The sequence below is a fragment of the Podarcis melisellensis genome (assembly GCF_964234715.1).
Source record: "Podarcis melisellensis genome assembly, chromosome: 4".
Classification (NCBI taxonomy): Eukaryota; Metazoa; Chordata; class Lepidosauria; order Squamata; family Lacertidae; genus Podarcis; species Podarcis melisellensis.
The window spans coordinates 100543849-100566983 of record NC_138531.1 but is presented as its reverse complement, the minus strand read 5'-3'; the positions used below and the strand labels follow the sequence as shown (position 1 = coordinate 100566983).

The window sequence follows — 23135 nt, the reverse complement described above, 5'->3', positions numbered from 1 at the left end:
GGAAGGGAAGGGAAGGGAAGGGAAGGGAAGGGAAGGGAAGGGAAGGGAAGGGAAGGGAAGGGAAGGGAAGGGAAGGGAAGGGAAGGGAAGGGAAGGGAAGGGAAGGGAAGGGAAGGGAAGGGAAGGGAAGGGAAGGGAAGGGAAGGGAAGGGAAGGGAAGGGAAGGGAAGGGAAGGGAAGGGAAGGGAAGGGAAGGGAAGGGAAGGGAAGGGAAGGGAAGGGAAGGGAAGGGAAGGGAAGGGAAGGGAAGGGAAGGGAAGGGAAGGGAAGGGAAGGGAAGGGAAGGGAAGGGAAGGGAAGGGAAGGGAAGGGAAGGGAAGGGAAGGGAAGGGAAGGGAAGGGAAGGGAAGGGAAGGGAAGGGAAGGGAAGGGAAGGGAAGGGAAGGGAAGGGAAGGGAAGGGAAGGGAAGGGAAGGGAAGGGAAGGGAAGGGAAGGGAAGGGAAGGGAAGGGAAGGGAAGGGAAGGGAAGGGAAGGGAAGGGAAGGGAAGGGAAGGGAAGGGAAGGGAAGGGAAGGGAAGGGAAGGGAAGGGAAGGGAAGGGAAGGGAAGGGAAGGGAAGGGAAGGGAAGGGAAGGGAAGGGAAGGGAAGGGAAGGGAAGGGAAGGGAAGGGAAGGGAAGGGAAGGGAAGGGAAGGGAAGGGAAGGGAAGGGAAGGGAAGGGAAGGGAAGGGAAGGGAAGGGAAGGGAAGGGAAGGGAAGGGAAGGGAAGGGAAGGGAAGGGAAGGGAAGGGAAGGGAAGGGAAGGGAAGGGAAGGGAAGGGAAGGGAAGGGAAGGGAAGGGAAGGGAAGGGAAGGGAGGAAGGAAAGAATCATGATGAAAAGAAAGACCTATCAGCAAACATTAACACAGTAAGAATTAATACCTCCATCTTAGTTTACACATATAGATCATTATTTGCCATCCAGGGTATTAAGTCTTTGGCCCAACACTCAGATGCTAAGTGTTTATGCTTCCAGGCTTGGTTCAGCTTCTGCTCAATCCATCTCAATTTTAAATACGTAGAACCATAGAATTGGAAGGGACCCTGTGGGCGATCCAGCCCAACCCTGGGACCTCCAGCTCTGGAGGCCCCATTTCATGGAATGCCAGTCTCTATGGGCTGAGCAACAGGGAAGAGCTCTTTGTCCTCCTTGCAGACATCTCAGAGGCATCCACAGCGAGGAGGTGGCTGTTGGGTTAAATGGGATTTTCCGGTCTGACACGGCAAGGTGACACCCACATGCTTATCCTGTCCATTTCTGGTTCTGTCCCAGGACTAAGACATCCAGGGAAGCCACAACAACCCTTTCATGAGAGATCAAATAAAGCCCTTCTTCACTCAGCATGTATTTAACCTGTGGAACTCCTGCCCACAGGAGGTAGTGACGGCCACCAACCTGGATGGGTTTTATAAGAGAATTAGAAATTCATGGAGGAAGAGTGTCTCAGTGTCTGCTAGCCACAATGGCTAGAGCTCAGGTCCTGCTTGCGAGTTTCCCTTTACACAAACGCACACTCGGGAAATGAACAATTTAGGCATGAGTCGGAAGAGGGAAGAATGGGACCGGAATTGGGCAGGGAGCGTTTTGCGCATTCCACCAACGGGTGCAGGGGCCAGGCTTGGACCCCCCCATGAAATGCCCATTGCCTGTATGCAGTTTTAATTCCAGTAGTGTTCAATTAAGGGGACACGGGTGGCGCTGTGGGTTAAACCACAGAGCCTAGGACTTGCCGATCAGAAGGTCGATGGTTCGAATCCCTGCGACGGGGTGAGCTCCCGTTGTTCGGTCCCTGCTCCTGCCAACCTAGCAGTTCAAAAGCACGTCAAAGTGCAGGTAGATAAATAGGTACTGCTCCGGCGGGAAGGTAAACGACGTTTCCGTGTGCTGCTCTGGTTCGCCAGAAGCGGCTTAGTCCTGCTGGCCACATGACCCGGAAAAAGTGTCCGCGGACAAAGGTCGGCTTCCTCGGCCAGTAAAGCAAGATGAGGGCCGCAACCCCTGAGTCGTCCGCGACTTAACGGTCAGGGGTCCCTTTACCTTTTAGTATTCGATTACTTGCTAATACAGTGGTGCCTCGCAAGACGAAATTAATTCGTTCTGCGAGTTTCTTCGTCTTGCGGATTTTTCGTCTTGCGAAGCACGGACGCACCCTGGTATTAACGGTTTTAAGAAAACTGAAACAAACTCGCAAGACGTTTTGTCTTGCGAAGCAAGCCCATAGGGAAAATCGTCTTGCGAAGCAACTCAAAAAACGAAAAACCCTTTCGTCTTGCGCGTTTTTCGTCTTGCGAGGTACCACTGTATTATCTTTTCTAAGTTTTTAGCTTTCTAGCATTTCCAATTTTATCTATGTTTCTGTCTTTTTAACCTCTAGTCCATATTGAGTCCCCATCTTGGAAAAAGGCAGAATAATAATAATAATAATAATAATAATAATAATAATAATAATAATAATAATAATAATAATGGCACTGGTTGGCCGCAGTGAGAGCAGGCGGCTGCACAGGGTGAACCAGTGGCCTGATCCAACAGGCTCTTTTACAGGAGGGGAGAGGGCTCTTGTGCTTGGATCCTGCTTGGTCTGATCCAGCCATCTTCTCTTGCGTTCCCACGTTCCACCCAAGGGGCTTTGCTCTGCAGGATGCAAGCTCTGGCCGAACCTTTGCTGAGCTCCATCTCAGACCCTCCTCCTCCTCCTCCTCCACCTGGCAGTGTGGCATTATTTGCTCTAGAGGCAGATGAAGCCGCCTGGGCGAGGATGGGGCCAGGACGACGTGGGACCACCCCAGCCCTCAGCTCTGCAGCCCCTTCTGGTAGTGGGAGCCTGCATGGGCCTAATTGAATTACCAACCCCGGCACGGGGCTGAAGGCTGCTGGTAATTGAATTTCTGCTGTCACAGGCTACTGTTTCTCTCCTCCAGCCTCTGCCTGGGTTTTTATTGTTCCTTGGTTTGACTGCGATGGCACATTTATTTGATCTGTCACAGGCAGCCCTTTCACCCTCGCCAGTTTGCTTAAAGGCACGCCGCCTCGGCCTGCTTTCCTCCCGCCCCCCTGCCTCCCAGCTAAACACAATTAAAACAAATCGGGGTGCGTGTGTTGTGCTTCAGCCCTTGTCCCTTGTGGATAAGCGATTGGGTCCCCTTCTTACCGGGGGCTTGTTTGCAAGCCAGGAACAATCCTGGATTGGACTGAGGAGGACTGGGAATGTGCCCAGGACACAATGGCAGACCTGGGAGAGGCCCCCAAGAGCCATCGAGCCCAACTCCCTGCAGATAATCACGGTTTTTAAAGGTGGGGGCCTTTCCCAACTCAGGAGCTTTGGGGTAGTAGTGCTGGCGGGCGGATCAGGACGGTGTGGGCTCAAGCTGGCGGGCACTTCCATGCAAAAGTAAAGGTAAAGGTCCCCCTGCCCGTACGGGCCAGTCTTGACAGACTCTGGGGTTGTGCGCCCATCTCACTTAAGAGGCCAGGGGCCAGCGCTGTTCGGAGACACTTCCGGGTCACGTGGCCAGCGTGACATCGCTGCTCTGGCGAGCCAGAGCCGCACACGGAAACACCGTTTACCTTCCCGCTGGTAAGCGGTCCCTATTTATCTACTTGCACCCGGAGGTGCTTTCGAACTGCTAGGTTGGCAGGCGCTGGGACCGAGCAGCGGGAGCGCACCCCGCCGCAGGGATTCGAACCGCCGACCTTTCGATCGGCAAGTCCTAGGCGCTGAGGCTTTAACCCACAGCGCCACTTCCATGCAAAAGGGGGGGCTTCATTTGGAGAGGGCATGCACCCCACTTTAATTATGATGCTAAAGTGACTGGCACTGGGGCTTTTTTCTCTGTGGGGGGCAAGGGGTGCTTGACAATGTTGCTCTGAATTTGCCAGGTCCCTATACAAAGTATGCACTGTGCATGATCAAGATTCCCAAACAATGGAAATTCAATAAGACCTTTTATACCCTCATTTAGGAGAAGGGAGATGAATATTCTCTCTCTCTCTCTCTCTCTCTCTCTCACACACACACACACAGACAGAGATGTGATTAGCAGGCTGAAGTTCATCTCTGTATACGAGGAAGCCCCATTAGTGCCGCCACCCAGATGCTGAACACTGAGAGCCAAACATATGCCAGGCAGTGTAGTACAGTGGTACCTTGGTTCTCAAACTTAATCCATTCCAGAAGTCCGTTCCAAAGCGTTCGAAAACCAAGGCGTGCTTTCCCAAAGAAAGTAATGCAAAACGAATCAATCCATTCTAGACTTTAAAAAACCCCTAAAACAGCAATTTAACATGAATTTTACTATCTAACGAGACCATTGAGCCATAAAATGAAAGCAATAATCAATGTACTGTACCTCCTCATCACAGCAGACAGCAGGATGAGGCCACAGAGGTCCTTGTTGCTTTGGAGCACCAGAGAGGAATCTTCCGCCTTTTGTCCATTTCCCACCTGCTCCACGAGGTTCAAACCAAAAACATTCTGCCCAAAACATTATTTTTAGACAAGCCTACCCAGATGTTTTGAAAGTTGATGCACCTTTTAATCTGTTTCTATATTGTTATTTAACTTTTCAAAAGTCTTAAAATTATTGTTGCCGATTCTTCTTATTGATAACGTTTATTGCTTCATCTTTTTCATAAACCGCTTAGAGGGTTTTCAAAATCAAGTGTATAAATTTTATAGATGGGATGGGACCCAGGAACTGAAGCACCAAGAATGAGTGCATTTGTGGCTTTCTTAATCAAAGCGGTGTTAAGGTGCAGTTCGAAAACCAAAGTGCTTCCAGGTGGGTTTACAAGTCCAAGGTGCAGGGAATGGAAGGACTAGGGTGAGGAGAGGAGAGGCTGAAGGCATGAAGTCTGTTGCTTTTAAACCTTAAGGAGGGAGAGCTGTGATCAGAAGCACGAGGCTCTGGATCTGGCTCCTCAATATTGCCCCTCCAGATGTTTCTGGCCTACAACTCCCATGATCCCTAGCTAGCAGGACCAGTGGTCAGGGATGATGGGAATTGTAGTCTCCAAACATCTGGAGGGCCGAGGTTGAGAGGCGTGTTCAAAGTATTCAGCTTGCAGAATCAGCCTTTTCTTGGTGCAGAATTTGGAAGCATCCAGAGCAGGCTTCCAAATTCTGCACCAAGAAAAGGCCGATTCTGCAAGCTGAATACTTTGAACATGCCTAGCAAATGTGGCCTCTTTGCTCTAGCCTCTGTTGGCCACAAAAAGGAAGTATCTGGGTAGTGTTCTGCAGAACCTATCCTTGCAACTGTTCTGCCACTGTGAGAACAAGATGCTGGACTAGATGGGCCATTGGCCTGATCCAGCAAGCTCTGCTTATGTCTTGTTTGTCCAACGTGGCTCAGGTGAGTGGATGCCCTATGCAGAGAACAGGCATGGTGCCAATGTGGCTTGCAAAGAGCTCAGGATGATCCACACAACAGGGAGCCAAGTTGCCCACTGCTGTGGGAAGGCAACTCACTGCCCCCCACAACCCCCTGCAATGCGGAGAAGCGTGGAAATGGGGCAGAGGTTGACTTCTCCTCGTTGCTCTGAGTGCAGAGGTATGTTTTGAGAGAACTTTTGCAAGCCAATGTACTCAAAAGGTTCCTTGGAGAACCCGTTCCAGGGACCCAAATGCTGTGGGAGAGCCACACCAGGAAGTCTGGGTGCAAGACCACCCCACCCCTGAGAGCCACGCTCTCTGCAAAGCAAGGTCCAAAAAGCAAACGCTCATCTCCCCACTTTTCCCCTGCTGCGAATGAAATCGCTGACAAGGCTGACAAATCTGTTATCCTTCCGCTCAGCTTAATGAGGCTGATTCTCAGCCCTGCGAGCTACGGTTGCTCCACGAAATAAATAAGAAATGCAGAACACTTTTGGAGTGCTAAAACTGATAAATCATCATCATCATCATCATCATCATAATAAAGGTATTCCTACCCTGGTTCCTGTTCTCAATCCTCCGGCTGTAATTAGATTAGCAGCCAAACCTCGAGGCAAACTCAATCAATGGGGCTGAAGCTCTGCATGCTTATCAGAGTTATATATATGCTCACTGGCGATCAATCGATCAATCTACACCCGTGGCATCTTTGCCTCGCCAGCATCTTGTGCAAAAGCTGGCACGGTCCACAGCTGGGCCCTGGGCCCACCCCCAGGGAGTGTCGTCTGCGGCACAGTATCGCCATTGTACAAATCTATGGGGAGGTCGTACTTGATATACAGTGTGAAGTTGTGATTGCCACACCTCTGAAAGGATAGTGCAGCGTTGGAAAAGGTTCAGAGAAGGGCAACAGAAATCATCAGAGGGTGAACTCCCCACGAGGAAAGGCTTTTCCTATGAGGGGAAAAGGCACTTAAGGCTAACAGGGAAACGATCGAGGTCTGCAAGATTGTATATGGCCTGGAGAGGCGTTTTTCTCCTTCTCTCTTAATATTATTGCATTCTGCTGTATCAAGAACCCTCTCATTACAGCTTTACTTGCGTCCCAGATTACTCTTTTTTCCACCGAGGTCTTCAAATTTATCTCAAAATAATCTTTCATAATTTTTGGGTCTTCTTGGTAATTTCTGAATCTCTAAACAAGGTGTCATTCATCCTCCATCTGAAGGAACCAGTCGGTGTTAATTTCATTTCCATTTTCACAGGGTTATGGTCGGAGCAAGTTTTTGGGCAAATTTCCACTTTTCGAATCTTGGGAGCTCCTTCTCTCTTAATATTAGAGCCCAGAGAGGCCATTAAACGATGCTTGAATGTTGGAACAGGCAATAAGGACAAAAACAAGTAGTTCTTCACACAGTGCCTAGTTAAGTTATGGAGATTGCTCCCACAAAATGCAGTGAGGCCCACCAACATGGATGGCTTTACAGGAGGATTAGACAAACTCCTGGACCAGAAGGCTCTCAATGGCTACCAGCCAGGATGGCTATGGTCTGCCTCCACTGCTGGGGGAGGCAATGCTTAGGGTGGGGTCCACAGGCAAGGAGAGCGCTGCTGTTGCGCTCAGGTCCCTTTTGCAGGCTTCTCTCAAGGCGGCATCTGTTTGGCTGCTATAAGAGCTAGAAGCTGGGTCTGATCCAGTAGCCAGGCACGTCTTCTGCTCTTGTTTCAGTAAAAAGGAACTAGCTATGCCACCAAACGCTCTGCAGTTTGAATCAAAGAACTGCAGCATTGGAAGTGACCCTAAGGGTCATAGCTAATTCATGGCCACTGGCTCCCTCCTTACTCTCAAACTTTGCTCCTCCCCACTTCATTTTTTAAAAAATAATATTTATTACTTTCCCAACAGTTTAAACACTACAAAAGAAAAAAAAGTTAAACAATACAATACAATACAAAAACAAAAACACTACATAACACTAAGACATTAAACTAACAAAACAAAAACAAAACAAAAACAGTTTAAAACACATCAAACAATTTCAATATCTTATCTTTCATTCACTTGTTTCCACAACCTCCTCACACCTCCCTTTTTGTATTCCACTTCTATTAATTGTTTCAGCAATTCCTTTCCATCTTCCCCTGTTTTCTGTCCTGTAATTATCTTAACATATTCTAACCTTGTTTTTCCCCTTTAATACACTAATAATCTACTTGTACTTAGTTCCTTATAATATTTCTACTAAAGCCATATAACTTCATCCCAACATTTTTCTAACATTCATTACAGTGGTGCCCCGCAAGACGAATGCCTCGCAAGACGAAAAACCCGCTAGACGAAAGGGTTTTCCGTTTTTCGATGCGCTTCGCAAGACGAATTTCCCTATGGGCTTGCTTCGCAAGACGAAAACGTCTTGCGAGTCTTGCAATTTTTTTCGCTTTCCCCTTTTTCTAAGCCGCTAAGCCGCTAAGCCTTTAATAGCCGCTAAGCCGCTAATAGCGCTAATCCGCTAAACGGGTTGCTTCACAAGACGAAAAAACCGCTAGACGAAGAGACTCGCGGAACGGATTATTTTCGTCTTGTGAGGCACCACTGTAATTTTACAGTATTTCTGTAAATAGTCTTTAAACTTTTTCCAGTCTTCTTCCACCGACTCTTCTCCCTGGTCTTGGATTCTGCCAGTCATTTCCACCAGTTCCATATAGTCCAGCAACTTCATCTGCCATTCTTCCCGGGTGGGTAAATCTTGTGTCTTCCAATACTTCGCGATGAGTATTCTTGCTGCTGTTGTTGCATACATAAAAAAAGTTCTGTCCTTCTTTGGCACCAATTGGCCGACCATGCCCAGGAGAAAGGCCTCTGGTTTCTTCAGGACAGTATATTTAAATACCTTTTTAATTTCATTATAAATCATCTCCCAGAATGTCTTAATCCTTGGGCATGTCCACCAAAGGTGAAAGAATGTACCTTCAGTCTCATTACATTTCCAACATTTATTGTCGGGTAAATTATAAATTTTTGCAAGCTTGACTGGTGTCATGTACCACCTATAAGTCATTTTCATTAAATTCTCTCTTAAGGCATTACATGCTGTGAATTTCATACCTGTGGTCCATAACTGTTCCCAGTCAGCCATCATTATGTTATGTCCATGCTCCTCCCCACTTTAAAGCATGGCAGGGTGCACAATATTTCCTACTGTTTTAGGAAACTAAATAAATTTCAGAGCAGCAAACAATCCCATGAGGAGGAGGAGAAGGAGGAGGAAGCACATGTTTGGGAAGGGCAAAAAAGACGCCCTCAGTCATGTGGCTTTGGAGAGCTGCGCCCCATTGTGATGTTTCGGGCATGTTTCTTGAGTTTGGCGAGCTCCAACTTCCTCGACATGGGAGCCACCGGCCCCTAGGCAGGCAGAGAACAGAAGCGTAAGCCAGAGAAGAACTGCCCCACCACCGTAACAAGGAATAGTGATGCAGGCAGACCCTTAAGGGAGAATAAAAGGCATAATTCAGCAGGATGCTCGTCTGCACAAACGGAAACGCAGCGGAACTTTGTGTTGGTCACACCCCCCCAGCTGGAGAACTGTGTTCGGTTCTGGGCACCACAGTTTAAGAAGGATGTGGAAAGAGGAGAGTGACTGAAATGGCCGAGGGTTTGGAAAGCAAGCCTTATGAGGAATGGTTGAGGAAGCTGGAGATGTTTAGCTTGCAGGAGAGAAGACTGGGAGGTGATATGACAGCCATCTTTGAATCTCTGAAGGACTGGCAACATGGAGGATGGAGCTTGTTTTCTCCCGCACTGCAGGCAGGACTCGAACCACTAGATTCAAGAAAGGAGATTCCAACAAAACATCAGGAAGAACTTTCTACCAGTACGAGTGGCTCGATGGTGGAACATGTTGGAAAACAAGCCTTTCTCGGGAGAAGCTGGCAACTCTCCCAAGCTCCCGGCTTGGTCTCCGGTGACCTCCCTGGCTGCAATCCCCACAGGACCCAGGCTAGGTCTCAATAGGCGACATCTCCCAGCATGGGAGATGCACACCCCCTCCCTCCTGCTTCCCTGCCAGGGAAAGGAGATAGTCAGAAATGTCTATTTACATCCTTTATTTCTGACTTTGCAGCACTACAGAAAACATGTCCGATCACTTCAAACTTCAGCAAACAAGAGAGAGAGACTTCCTGTACATACGCAAGAGGAAGGTCTCATATTACACTCTTCACAAAGACTTTTCCAGCCTGTGAACTTCCGGGAAGATTCTTCCCCACAGCTAGCCATATCACATGATGTCAACAAGCTCTCTATCTGCAGCTGCGATGAGCTCATATTGTAACAGAACAGACTCCCTTGGAAAGTGATGGACTCTCCTTTTTTTGTAGTTTTTAAGCAAAGGTTGGATGGCCGTGTGTCAGTGATTCTTTAGATGTGATTCCTGCATTGCAGGGGGTTGGACTAGATGACCCCTAGGAGGCCTTTCCACTCCACAATTCTAGGATTCTACAAACTGTCCACCTGCACAGCTCCCATGCATTTCAGCCGAGCATGTGCAGGAGGTTCCCCCACTGCCGCCACCTAAATGCCCGAGATGAACAGACAAAGAGAGGAGCTCGTTTGGTATCCATTTACATTTATTGCAATAACTTAAGAAAGCTGGTTGGCGCCCAGGTGGCTGGAAAAGGCCACACCCAGCACTTTCGCAGAGGCATAACCTTGGTGAGCATCTGAAAAAGTCACTTTCGGAGACCTGAATCGGCACCCAACACATTCTGCAGCATCACTTTTGGGGCTGGAGGGAGGCAGGCACAGCAGCTCGCTTGGAACAAGGACGTTCGTGCTTATTTCCCCTGAGAAACCCTGCCCCACCCAAAGCACAAACCTCTCCCCCTCGCAAACAGCTCTGCGGGGCGGCAGGCTGACCCCGCCCATCGATTTTGCACAGGGTAGCCCTGTCTCCACAAGGCTGTAGCAGTGATTTGAGCTATAAGGATCTCTCTTTCTCTCTCTCCCAGCTAAGCTCTGATCTCCAGAGAAACCCGGGTTCCCCAAACCACCTTCCTTACTTCTCCGTCTACATCTCATGATTGTTTTATTACTGACCACACAACCTGAAGCTCCGCAGGGGGTAGCCCACGGGCCTATAAAGTATAGGACATCTCGTCGGGAGCCAACGGGGCCTGAATGTCCAGCTTCCGGCTTTTGCTGTCCTTCTCAACTATCTCCAGCCGCAGCGTTGGGCCCTTCCTCTGGCCCTCTGCGGGGGACGAGCTGCCCTTGGCTTTCAGGAGCCGCTTGTCCGAGTCGTCCACCGTGATCCGCAAGGTGCAACCACGGGGCAGGAGGTCCTGCTCATAGGCGGCGGCGAGCTGGTTCACGACTCGACGCTCAACCTGGGGATCAGGGACAGAGATGAGCCACGTAGTAGTGAGAAGAGTTCTGGATCAAGAACACAGACCCAGGTTCAAATCCCACATGCAGCCGTGAAGCTCCCTGAGGGGTCCTGGCCTACTTCCTATCTTCCAGCCTAACCTCCCTCACAGGGTTGTTGTGTATGTTGCCTTGAGTTCTTTTAAGAAAAGGCAGGATAGAAAATTAAGTCCCTACCAGAGAGGAGTGGCAAGCCAAGCTGATGGACTGTGCAGAGATGGCAAAACTGACGGGAAAACTTGGAAATCAAGAGAATAACTTTATAAAAGAATGGGAAAATTTATAAGTTATTTAGGAGACCACTGTAAGCAGATGGAAACGTTAGCAGGATTTTGGATCTCACTTGTAGTGTGACTATTATCATGGATAATATGGTTTGATATAAAAATTGGAGTATGGAAGAATATTCAGGAATAAATGTTTAAAAGGGAATTCCATGGAGGGGGTGGGAGGAAGCCTGGAGATTTGAAGGAATCTCTTTACATGGATATGTTTCTTGTTTTCTATTTGTTCATAACTTTGTATTTGTAAAACCAAATAAAAATGACTTAAAACAATAAAAAAAACACAGAAATCCAGCCTATGTGGGCTGCCGTAAGCAGAAGCCGCCCTGAGACTGGCAGACTGCACATTCAAGAGATTGCACATCAGTGAATCACGCTGCAGAGTTGGAAGGGGCCGCCAAATCTTAATTTCATATATGCTCATGGGGAATGAGACCTTGGGGTCGTAGTGGATACAGCTCAACGAAAAGGTGGAGCATCTGGAGTACTGTGTCCAGTTCTGGGCACCACAGTTCAAGAAGGACACTGACAAACTGGAATGTGTCCAGAGGAGGGCAACCAAAATGGTCAAAGGCCTGGAAACGATGCCTTATGAGGAACGGCTAAGGGAGCTGGGCATGTTTAGCCTGGAGAAGAGGAGGTTAAGGGGTGATATGATAGCCATGTTCAAATATATAAAAGGATGTCACATAGAGGAGGGAGAAAGGTTGTTTTCTGCTGCTCCAGAGAAGCGGACACGGAGCAATGGATCCAAACTACAAGAAAGAAGATTCCACCTAAACATTAGGAAGAACTTCCTGACAGTAAGAGCTGTTCGACAGTGGAATTTGCTGCCAAGGAGTGTGGTGGAGTCTCCTTCTTTGGAGGTCTTTAAGCAGAGGCTTGACAACCATATGTCAGGAGTGCTCTGATGGTGTTTCCTGCTTGGCAGGGGGTTGGACTCGATGGCCCTTGTGGTCTCTTCCAACTCTATGATTCTATCTTAGTTGAGGGAGAAAGCAAGACTTGCCATCATGTCCCTTCTGTCAGTACTGGAAGAGGAGCAAGAGCCCCCTCTGCCCCCCCGCCCCCCGCTCACCTCGTGCTTAATGGAGCGGGCTCCGTAGTGCAGGTTGTAGCCGTCCACTAGCACATCCATCACTTCCCTGTCCCACACTAAGGTGATGTTGTGCCTTGCCTTGGCCTGCAGGGGGAGAAAGAAGCAGCAAGTTACTGGGATCCGATGGCCACGCTTTCGCTCTCTGAAGCAGGGGCTGGTTTGCACTGGGCTGAGCAGAGAGCTTTCTGAGCCGGAGACTCCTATCTATGGAACCCCCCCTCGCCTGAACACTGTCCTCCACCCTGATCTTGGTGAAATGAGGACATCTTTGTAATACCACCGCACAGAAAATCTATATGGTTGGAGAGGATTTGCGGGTGTGGAGTTTTGCTTCTTTTTTAAAGTACTGCAATTTCCTTCCCCTGGAAAACAGCTTCATCAGAGCTGACAAGAGTTAAGAAGGGAATCGGTTCTATTACAACCTACCCTCATCCCGTTAAGTGCTATATTGTGTAAATTAAGGCCATATTACCTTAAACTTTTTCTAACCGCACACATTTGAAATGGCTTGGCATCAAATATTCATCTGAATAAAAAAGGTAACTTGTGTGTGTGTGAAGTTTTCTCTCTGCACAGATTTTACAAGAGTCATGGCCACTGCACAAGGCCACATTTTTATTCCTTTTAAAAAAAATAATAATGAAGTTTCCACCCCAAGGAAGTACAACCCAAATTCTGCACTCAGAGCACATTACAAAAAACAAAAACATGTGCGGAAGATTTGTTTGTGTTATAGAACACTTCTTAATCGAAATGCTTATTCTGACTTTTGTTTTTCATTAAAAGTGATTTCACATGCCTGTCTGTTGCTGCTGAATGATGAGCCAGACCATCACCTGGGCTCATCCAGCTCAGTATAACCTTCACTGGCTGGCAGCAGCTCTTCAGGGCTCCAGAGGGGGATCCTTCCCTGAAGGCACCGGGGAATGAATCTGGGACCCTCTGCAGGCAAACTATGTTTTTAAACCCTACTATGGGATGCATGTGCTGTTTTATACTGAGTCAGGTGACTGGTCCATCTAGTTCAGCACTGCCTTAGCCAGGCAAGATGTTTCGGAACTACAACTCCCATCACCCCTGACCACTGGTCCTGTTAGCTAGGGATGATGGGAGTTGTAGTCCCCCCAAAAAAACATCTGGAGGGCCACGTTTGCCTATGCCTGGCCGAAGCAGACAGGAAGTGGTTTCGGGAACGAGTGTCCAAGTCTTGCTTGAGGAAGCTGGTAACTCTCTGCACGCAAAGCTAATATTCTACCACTGAACTATAGTGCCACCCAAGAAGGGCAAGACTGCATTGCAGGGGGTTGGACTAGATGACCCTTAGGGGTCCCTTCCAACGCTACAATTCTAGGATTCTATGAGTGACATGATTAGGAACCTACACGCCACAAGAGAGGGGAAGGTTATTGGGAAGGGCACAGAATTTCCCCTCTCTTGATTTCTGGTGCTTTTTACAGACAGGTGTCTGATTTTAATTCTTCAAACACAGCTTATTATTATTATTAATAATAATAATAATAATAAGGACCAGGAACTTGCTTTGCTTTCTATTTTAAAATGGAAGCTCAGGATTGTAACAAATTTGGTGCAAAATTTGGTATGTGAAATGCTGTTAGGTCTAACTGTCACTAAACTGTAGAATTGGATAACACGCACCTGGATTTAATTTGTGATTTTTCAATTATGTGTCTGCAGTTACATATTTGTGTTTGCATATATCAACCTATCTTCACATTTTCAAGGAATTAACAGCAAGGATTTCTTTCTCTCTTTAAATGAAGTGCTGGTGTGTGTTTGTGTTTGTGCGAAGGGCACAATGCATGGGGAGGGAGGAGATGTGGGGGCGAGAGGGAGAGATCCTTACCCTCTTAGCCCAGAAGCTCAGTTCCTTGTTGACAAGCTGGATGAGCTCCGAGTGGCAAAAGGGGAGGAAGTAGACAATTTCGTTGATCCTTCCTAGGAACTCGTCTCTCCGGAAGTGAGCCTGCAGGAGGAAAAGGGGCAGAGCAGAGAGGTTTGCTGGGAAGGCAAAGCCGATGAGCAGTCTGGAGGAAACCTGTAACATGTTGAAATCGCTGTCCGTGGAGGACAAAACCAGACCAGGAGAAGTGAAAGCAAATCAAAATGAACAGAAGGACGAATGAGCAGAACCTCTCCACTCCCCCCCATTACATCTGGTGGGCTCCCCTTCATTAAGTTGCTTAGGAGGACTCTACCCCCATCTAAGTGTGAACCAGGGAGACTCCTGCTTTGCTCCAGCACCGTAATTTACTCCCAGGTAAACATATAGGATTGCAGGCTCTCAATTTTCCTGTTCAGTGTATTCATACACCAAGTTGCTTCTGATGTTTCTAAAAAATATAAGAATTCCCCAGAAGCTAGTGCGGACTTCTTTTCGGGTGGATGTTTGTTATATTACGATATACAGATCCCCGTATTTAAAAAAATTATGCCTAGTGACCCACTGGAATGTTCCCAATGCTACATAATAAATGTGTGCTGCTATACAGTCGTAAGGGACACGGGTGGTGCTGTGGGTTAAACCACAGAGCCTAGGGCTTGCCGATCAGAAGGTCAGCGGTTCGAATCCCCGCGTGAGGAATGAGCTCCCGTTGCTCAGACCCTGCTCCTGCCAACCTAACAGTTCGAAAGCACTTCAAAGGGCAAGTAGATAAATAGGTACTGCTCCAGCGGGAAGGTAAACAGCATTTCCATGTGCTGCTTTGGTTCGCCAGAAGCGGCTTAGTCATGCTTGCCACATGACCCGGAAGTTGTACGCCGGATCCCTCGGGCAGTAAAGCAAGATGAGTGCCGCAACCCCAGAGTTGGCCATGACTGGACCTAATGCTCAGGGGTCCCTTTACCTTTATACAGTGGTACCTTGCTTTATGAACTTAATCTGTTTTGGAAGTCCGTTCTTAAACCAAAGCATTTTTAAACCAAGGTGTGCTTTCCCATAGCAGCGGGGGAGGCAAAGTTCACAAACCAAAACACCTACTTCCGGGTCTGCAGCATTCTTAATCCAAGTTGTTCATAAACTAAGCTGTTCTTAAACCAAGGTACCACTGTGCTGGTAAATATTGTCTAGGAAAAACTACGAGGATTTTGTAAAAAATCTTGTACGATCTACCAAGTAAGAGACAGGAGGAGCTGTTTGAGAGTGGAGTGGACTTTCTCGGGAGGTGATGGGACTGTCCTTCCTTGGAGGTTTTTTGAACAGTGGTTGGATCGCCATCTGTCAGGGATTTTTGAGCTATGGTTCTAAGTGTACACTACGTGTATATGTTATATAATGATCCTCTGCACTTCTCACACCTGAGCAATAGCGACACATAAATATCAAATTGTCTTCTTGAAATTCAACGGTGGTCTTGGGTGGAGTCCTAAGGCTCCCCCATACCATCTGCCTCGCCATCCCAGTCAGTGTGTGGCATCTGGGGCTGAAGGTGGCAGTGAGGAATGCCAGCCAAACCAACTTCTCCTCTTGACATGGGGCATTCATGTGCAAGTGCTTTCGGCTCCGAGGCTTGTGGGAAACAATTGAGGAGCCCTCCAGGTTGGAGTTCTGCTCTCACCCATTTGAGCGCCTGAAACTGAAGAGGAGGACTGAAAACAAACCCCCGAGGCTTTGGGGCGTTCCACTTTTGGAAACCCAAGACGGCTGAAAGGAAAGGCTAGCCATAAACAGCACCATCTGTACCTTCAAGATGGGGCGAATGACATTCTCCTTGAACTGCTTAGAGATAGTTATCTTGTCTGTGATCTGGACGTCATCTGAAAGGAAAAGGCACAAGCTTGGCTCAGGGTGCAGAGAGACCCACAGAGACAGCACACTTTCCAGAGCAGGGGGTTCCTTTGCTCCTGCTCGTTGCTTTGGAAGCCAGCACCGCAGCTTGGCTCATTCTGCTTGCCCAGTGTCCCGAGACACTGTTTGCACAAATTATTGAGCCAGTTTGCACAAATTATTGATTGCCTTTACAGTGGTACCTCTGGTTACGTACTTAATTCGTTCCGGAGGTCCGTACTTAACCTGAAACTGTTCTTAGGCTGAAGCACCACTTTAGCTAATGGGGCCTCCTGCTCCTGCTGCACCGCCGAAGCACGATTTCTGTTCTCATCCTGAAGCAAATTTCCTTACCCGAGGTACTATTTCTGGGTTAGCAGAGTCTGTAATCTGAAGCGTCTGTAACCTGAAGCGTATGTAACCCGAGATACCACTGTATATCCCACCTTTTTCTCCAAGGAGCTCAAGGTGGTATACATTGTTTCCCCCCCTCCCCGCCCCCCTCACTGAATCCCCACAACAGCCCTGTGGGGTAGGTTAGGCCAGGCTTCCTCAACCTCAGCTCTTCAGATGTTTTGAGACTCCTGGTCTGCCCTGCAGAGGACCTTAAGGTCCATGAATTACCATAGTTTAGAGGTCCTGGGCCCTAAGGAAGTCAGACTATCCTCCACCAGGGCCAGGGCCTTCTCAGTGATGGCTCCGACCTGGTGGAATGCTCTGTCCCATGAGACCAGGGCCCTGCAGGATTTAACTTCATTCCGCAGGGCCTGTAAGACAGAGCTATTCTGCCTGGCTTTCAATTTGAACTTAGCCTGATCTTTTATTCCCCTTCCTTCCCTCCCCCTCCTCTTCTTATGAAGATTACCTGCTCTGGGATCCCACAGCTAATTCTCCCCTGGTCTCCTCGCTGGCCCAACTGGGACTAATTTAGCCTGCTAGCCCTGGTGATCATCTAATGTTTATTGGATGGATTTCCCCCCTAAATCGTCATGTTTTATACCGTATTTTATGCTGTTTTTTGTAGCATCAATTAAGTGTTTTAAATTTGTTGTTAGCCACCCTGAGCCAGGTTTTCTGAACCGGGAAGGGCGGGGTATGAATAAAAATTTATTATTTATTATTACAATTCCCATCATCCCTGACCACTGGTCCTGCTAGCTAGGGATCATGGGAGTTGTAGGCCAAAAACATCTGGCGGGCCGAGGTTGAGGAAGCCCAGGTTAGGCTGAGAGGCAGTGACTGGTCCAAGGACGCACCCTGGGGCATGTTTCATGGCGGAGTGAGGGATTTGATAGGAGTGAGGGATCTCACGATGGATGGGTTGATCTCGGGGCCAACCGCCATAGCAAAGTGGGTGATTCTAATCTGCTTCACCACACTGGCATGAGGTTAGGAAGAGGTGTGGCAGACACCCCAAACTTAAATGCTGGTGACTAAATGCAGGCTGCTGGGCGCAGCCTGTTGCTTTCACGTTGTGCTTTGGGGCTATGTTTGGTGCCACTTGAATGAGACATGGAACAGACAGAGCTTTGTCTGATACAGCGGAAAGGATGTCACGCAGGTTGGGGTTTGGCAGGAGGAAGGAGACCATCCAGAGTTTAGAGGGTGGGGGGGAGGAATGCACACAGGGGGAATGGGTACCTAGTTTTTCGGCAATTCTCTTCCGGCTGAGTTCCATGGTCTCCTGCCTCAGCTGCAAGGCATGCTGGGCGATCTCGTCGCTGGCCACGTTGGAGGTCATGATGAAGATGGCATCTTTGCAGTCAATGGTCTTCCCCTTCCCGTCTGTCAGGCGGCCCTTCAGAAACAGCAACAAACAGCAGAGTCAGACTCCTCCGTAAGGAACAAGGAGTGGAATTGATGCAAAGCCTACCGTTAGAAAGGAAAGTTTCTGGGGGCTGATTCAGGCATAAGGCCCTCTTTGCTCTGCAAGGAGGCTGCAGAATGATCCCCAGAAAGCAGCCCTTGTAGGGGATCTAGTCCAATACATTGGAAAGGATCAAGTTGGGGAATGCTGCCATAAAGAAAGACTGAGAGATGACGTGAGAACCATCTTCAAATATCTGAAGGGCTGCATGGAAGAAGGTGCAAGCTTGTTTTCTGTTGCTCCAGAAGAATCAACGGATCCAAGGGGCAAGAAAGGAGATTCTGACTAAAGCGCAAAACTTTCTGAGGGTAAGAGCCATTTGAGAAAGTGGAACAGCCTCCTTCAGAAGGTTGTGGCTCTTCCTTTGTTGGAGGCTTTTGAAGCAGAGGTTGGGTGGCCATCGGCCATGGATGCTTTAGCTGAGATTCCTGCATTGCAGGGGGTTGGACTAGAGGACCCTCGGGGTCCCTTCCAACCCTGCAGTTCTATGTTGCTTGGAAGAGGGATGGAAGCATTTGGGCACTGCCTGTGCACCCGCCCCAGCCCCGGAAGGCAGCTTACTTGTGCTGGAGAAAGCCAGTTTAATACGCTGGCAGTGGAACGGCTGTGAGCTATAAAGACATATCATTGGTACAGGGGGATTGTTCTAGCTGCTCCCTCATCAGACATGAGATCATAACAGTTCCTAATACCATGCACAGCTAACCGGAGGGGAGGGCAAGAGGCACTTGGGGATTGCTGCACAGGAGAGTCATTGCCTCTGACCCCACTTTGAGCTCTCCCCTCCTCTGTCTCCCTCCAAGAACTCTAAAAATAAGAACCTTTCGAAAATACCAATTTGGGGAACGGCAGGGAAGGGGAGAGAAGAAAAATAAAACAAAAGCATAAGTCGTCTGTCCCCTCCCTCCCAACGCTGCCAGGCGCAGCCGTGCCCAGCTGAAGGACACAAATTTGTGGCGGGTGCTTGGGATTAACATTTCGGTTATTGCTCTGTCAGGCAGGCGGTTCAGGAATTGATTTCGCATTTAGTGGCTGCCACCATGATCTATGCAATACCGGTGATATTAATCCTAGAGAGAAGCCCCCCACCCTGAAAAGCCCGCCGCCGCCACCAACAACCACACAGCCAGTTTTAATAAAAAAACAAACAAACACACACACACCAAGCAGTGAGGACACACACAGGAGGGTGGTGAAATCTTCACGCGCTCAGCCCCCCTCAGGGCAAGGCCAAGCGCTCCACTGCAGGTCAGCCAGTCAGCCTGGAGGAGTCAGACGTCCTCAGGCACAAACCAACGACCCCAAGGCGTAGCTGCGCCTGTATCAATGCCCCTCACCCCAATCAAGTGGGAAACACGTAAAGTGATGCAAGTAAGTTCAGGACTCAAGGATGCTGAAGTTCCTGGGAGCAGGAGGGTGTGTTCTGCGTAAAATCCAGTATCCTGAGATGCTCAACTGTGGAAAAGGAGCAGCAGAGTGCAAGCTACTAGTCCCTAAGGTGGCACACCAGATAATGACGAAGCAAACGCCCTGGCCATCTGGAGAAAGGAAGGGCTCAGAGCCCCCTCATCAGCTCCTTATCCTTCCCCGTGGCTATTCTACAAAATGGAATCTGCCGCTTACTGGTTAATACGGATAAATACGTTAGAGGCAGTGTGATGTAGCGGCTAGAGCGTTGGACTAGAGCCTGGGAGGCCTGAGTTCAGATGCTGACTTGGCCCAAGAAGCTCTCAGCAGGCTTGTGGTGGGGATGAAGTGCGGAGGGGGAGAGAACTTTATGCCACAATGAGCTCCTTGGAGGAAAAGGAGGAATATAAGATGCAAGAAATAAAATACAGGCAACTCTCCATTTACATGGGGGTTATGTTCCGAGGTACCGTGCGTTTAAACCACGTCTATTCGGAACGCCATTGGAAACACCTGCAAACACCGCCATCGCTCCCTTCAAACCTCCTTGCTCCAACTCCAACTCTCCACAGGCCTCAAAGGTTGGTGCAAGGGCTCCTGGGATTGCTGGGTGCTGTTTTGGGCCATTTTTGCACTCTTTTAGGGCCGTTTGTGCCCCTTTTGTGCCATTTCTGGGTTTGTGGTGATGTACATGTGCACAGTTTTCTCTGTTTGCTGTAGCAGCCCAAAGGACCAGGCAATCATTTATTGCACAAAACGGGGTCCAGTGAGCTGGGGAGTTATCTGGGTTAACACGTGCCTTTCAACTTGATAAGTTTGCGTTTTTGTGTGGACCAAATAAACTTTTCCTGACTGGTTAGCGAGGGTCACTTGCCAAATCACACAGGAACCTCATGTTGCCATAGGGGCCTCGGACGGCTTCTTTAAAAAGACGGTCTTACTTCATCAAACAGTTGCAGCATGATGGTGAGGACATCCGGGTGGGCCTTGTCCACTTCGTCAAAGAGCACCACGGCATTTGGGCACTGCTTCAGCTTCTTGGTAAGCTGGCCGCCTTCCTCATGGCCGACGTAACCTGGCGGAGAGCCAATGAACTTGGCAACCTGGGAGGGAAAGAAGCCACAGGCGTCAGATGGGGACGCCCACGCCCTGGGCCGGGCGAAAGAGACCTGCTGTGGCTCAAAGCGAGACTAGCCTGTACAAGGAGTTCGGAGCCTGCACCGTCCTATTTCAGTGCGCCGAGAGAGCAAGGAAAAGATTGTACGTCCAGAGCTGGGTGCATTTGGAATGGAGGAAATCCAATTACTAAGACCGCAATGTGCAAATTAGTCGCATCATCACATGGCTGCTTATGTTGCAGAATCAGTTCTGCTCCTCAATCTACATTTTACGATCTGAAGAGAAACCAGAGTATCTCAATCTACATTTTAAGGGATATACAGTGGTGGCTTTTTGCATGGTCTGGAGGAATGGGAGGTGGACAAGGAGAGCAGAGGCAGCTGAGTTATTGGTTCAAGGTCCCAGAGATAGAAGCCTTGGCGAGTAGCTCTGAAGGGGCCCTGACACTTTTAAGAGCTTCTGCACTACACTCTGCTTTCCACTCATATTCTAAAACCTCACCAGGAATATTTGATCAACAGGGACTAGGCTAGTGGTTGTACCATCTCCTGGGGGTGCGGACAGTGGGATAACCTAGGGGGGTACTAAGAGGCAAGGGGGGCAGCAGAGGGGGGTTCAGACTTTGAACACTAGTATTGCTGTATCGAGTTCATCAGTTTGGTTGAATTAATTAAATTAAACCATTTTAAATGGATTTTGAATAAATGTGAAATTAATGTTTTTAAATTTTATCATGTTATTTTCTTCCTCGGTCGTAATGGTAGCAGTATTAATAGTAATAAGGTAAAGGTAAAGGTACCCCTGCCCGTACGGGCCAGTCGTGTCCGACTCTGGGGTTGTGCGCCCATCTCGCTTAAGAGGCCGGGGGCCAGCGCTGTCCGCAGACACTTCCGGGTCACGTGGCCAGCGTGACAAAGCTGCATCTGGCGAGCCAGCGCAGCACACGGAAACGCCGTTTACCTTCCCACTAGTAAGCGGTCCCTATTTATCTACTTGCACCCGGGGTGCTTTCGAACTGCTAGGTTGGCAGGCGCTGGAACCGAACGACGGGAGCGCACCCCGCCGCGGGGATTCGAACTGCTGACCTGACGATCAGCAAGTCCTAGGCGCTGAGGTTTTACCCACAGCGCCACCCGCGTCCCGATGGGTGGGGTATAAATATTATTGTTGTTTTTATTATTATTATTACTATTACTGTTACTAATAGTAACAGTAACAGTAATAGTAATAATAATAATAACAAAAACAACAATAATATTTATACCCCACCCATTGGGATGGATTTCCCCAGCCACTCTGGGTGGCTTACAGCACATATAAAAACATAGTAAAATGTCAAACATTTAAAACTTTCCTTTCAGATAGTTGTCTTTGACATCTGATTGGAGGGCGTTTGCTCATGCAAACTGCAATTTTGAATAATGCTTTTTATAGAGTGGGGGAACTGGAGCTGAGTTTGTGGAACCAAGGGGATGGGGTTCCCAAAAGGTATAGGAACCACTAGATTAAAAATTCTCTCTTTTTTTCATTAAAAAAAGCCACAAGCTTATCCTGCAACAGATTTCCACTTTCAGACAATACTGAGCCTTTCACAGCAAGGCCAAAACAACAACAACAACAAAAATGAATAAATGAATGAACAGGAAAAAAATAAAAAGGGGAGGAAAATGAACAAGGAGATGGCTTGAGATCTCTTTCCAGGCACCATGGGAAAAGCCTTACTTTATACCCCAACTAATCTTGCAACTAAGAAACAAGGAACACAGAATACAGCTACCTCCCTGTTCTCAGGAGACAGGAAGGAATGTATGGGAGATGGTGTTCTACAGGGCACACCATAGAAATGTTAAGTTTTCTTTTTTCAGGTGAGGCTGGAGGAGCAAGGGTGAGTATGTGGAGTTTGCCACCAAGAGGAGGGTATCAGCAAAGAATGCCAAGTGTCGCCAGGTGCGATTCTGGGATCTTCAAACCGTGATGGTGTTGCTGAGGGTGTGCATCTCTCTTACTAACCTCGTGTCTTTCCTGAAACTCAGACATGTCCAGCCTGATGAAACCCTGGTGGCACAAAGGAAACAAAAAGGGACTCATTTATTGGTGCTGTTGATGACAGCCAGCTGCAGTCAACCCCAGATCCCTGACAGAGCGTGCCTGTTGCAATGCCAGGCTTTGCAGAGACCTGTCTGTCGTGTCCCCACTTTGCATATTGATCTGTAGTCACAAAAGCTGTTAGGAGAAGAAGTGGCAGAGCATCTGCTCTGACTGCAGAAGGGCCCAGGTTCAAGCCCCCCCCCCGGCTCTCCAGGTAGGGTTGGGAACGGCTCAGTTTCAAACCCTGGAGAGTGGCTGCCAGTAGACCATGCAGGGGGAGAAAGACCAGTGGTATGACTTGTTTTATTTAGTTACTGGTTAATAGGGATGGTGGACTGTGTATGCTCCCTTTGCGCTGACTGAGCAGAGCTTAAAGCCATCCAAGAAACTCCCCAGGGATTCAGGCAGGGCACACACTAAGCTCTACCTGGAGGTGGTCATAGAGGACCAAGCCTGGGACCTTCGTCCCGCAAAGCAGATGCTCTACTCCCAAGTTAATGAGCATCCCTGGGCTTTCTCCAAAACACAGCGGCCAGAATTTTCACCCAAATCATGCCCAACTTTTCTTGCATTCCTGCATTCAAATGTACCCAAGATGGCTGGGCTGGGCTGTAAAAGGTAACCAATGATGCAGAAACCACAATCAGAATATATTGTCCTTTGTTAAAAAAACCGGCGAGGTTTTTGCTGCACACCCAGAGGATTGAG

The 23135-nt window shown here is 48.6% G+C and overlaps 1 protein-coding gene across 2 annotated transcripts in view; it reads right to left on the bottom strand.

The window, feature by feature from the left end:
* Positions 1–9965: 9965 nt before the first annotated feature.
* Positions 9966–23135, bottom strand: part of CLPB (ClpB family mitochondrial disaggregase) — an 80209-nt gene continuing 67039 nt past the window's right edge. For both annotated transcript variants that reach the window (XM_081909770.1, XM_081909769.1), the window contains exons 10-16: positions 22350–22394; positions 20162–20323; positions 17588–17744; positions 15863–15936; positions 14027–14146; positions 12142–12246; positions 9966–10742 (exon numbers count right to left, since the gene is read on the bottom strand). In XM_081909770.1, the coding sequence (XP_081765896.1) occupies positions 10491–10742; positions 12142–12246; positions 14027–14146; positions 15863–15936; positions 17588–17744; positions 20162–20323; positions 22350–22394 (915 nt within the window). In that variant the 3' untranslated portion in view covers positions 9966–10490. The remainder of the gene's footprint in view (positions 10743–12141; positions 12247–14026; positions 14147–15862; positions 15937–17587; positions 17745–20161; positions 20324–22349; positions 22395–23135) is intronic.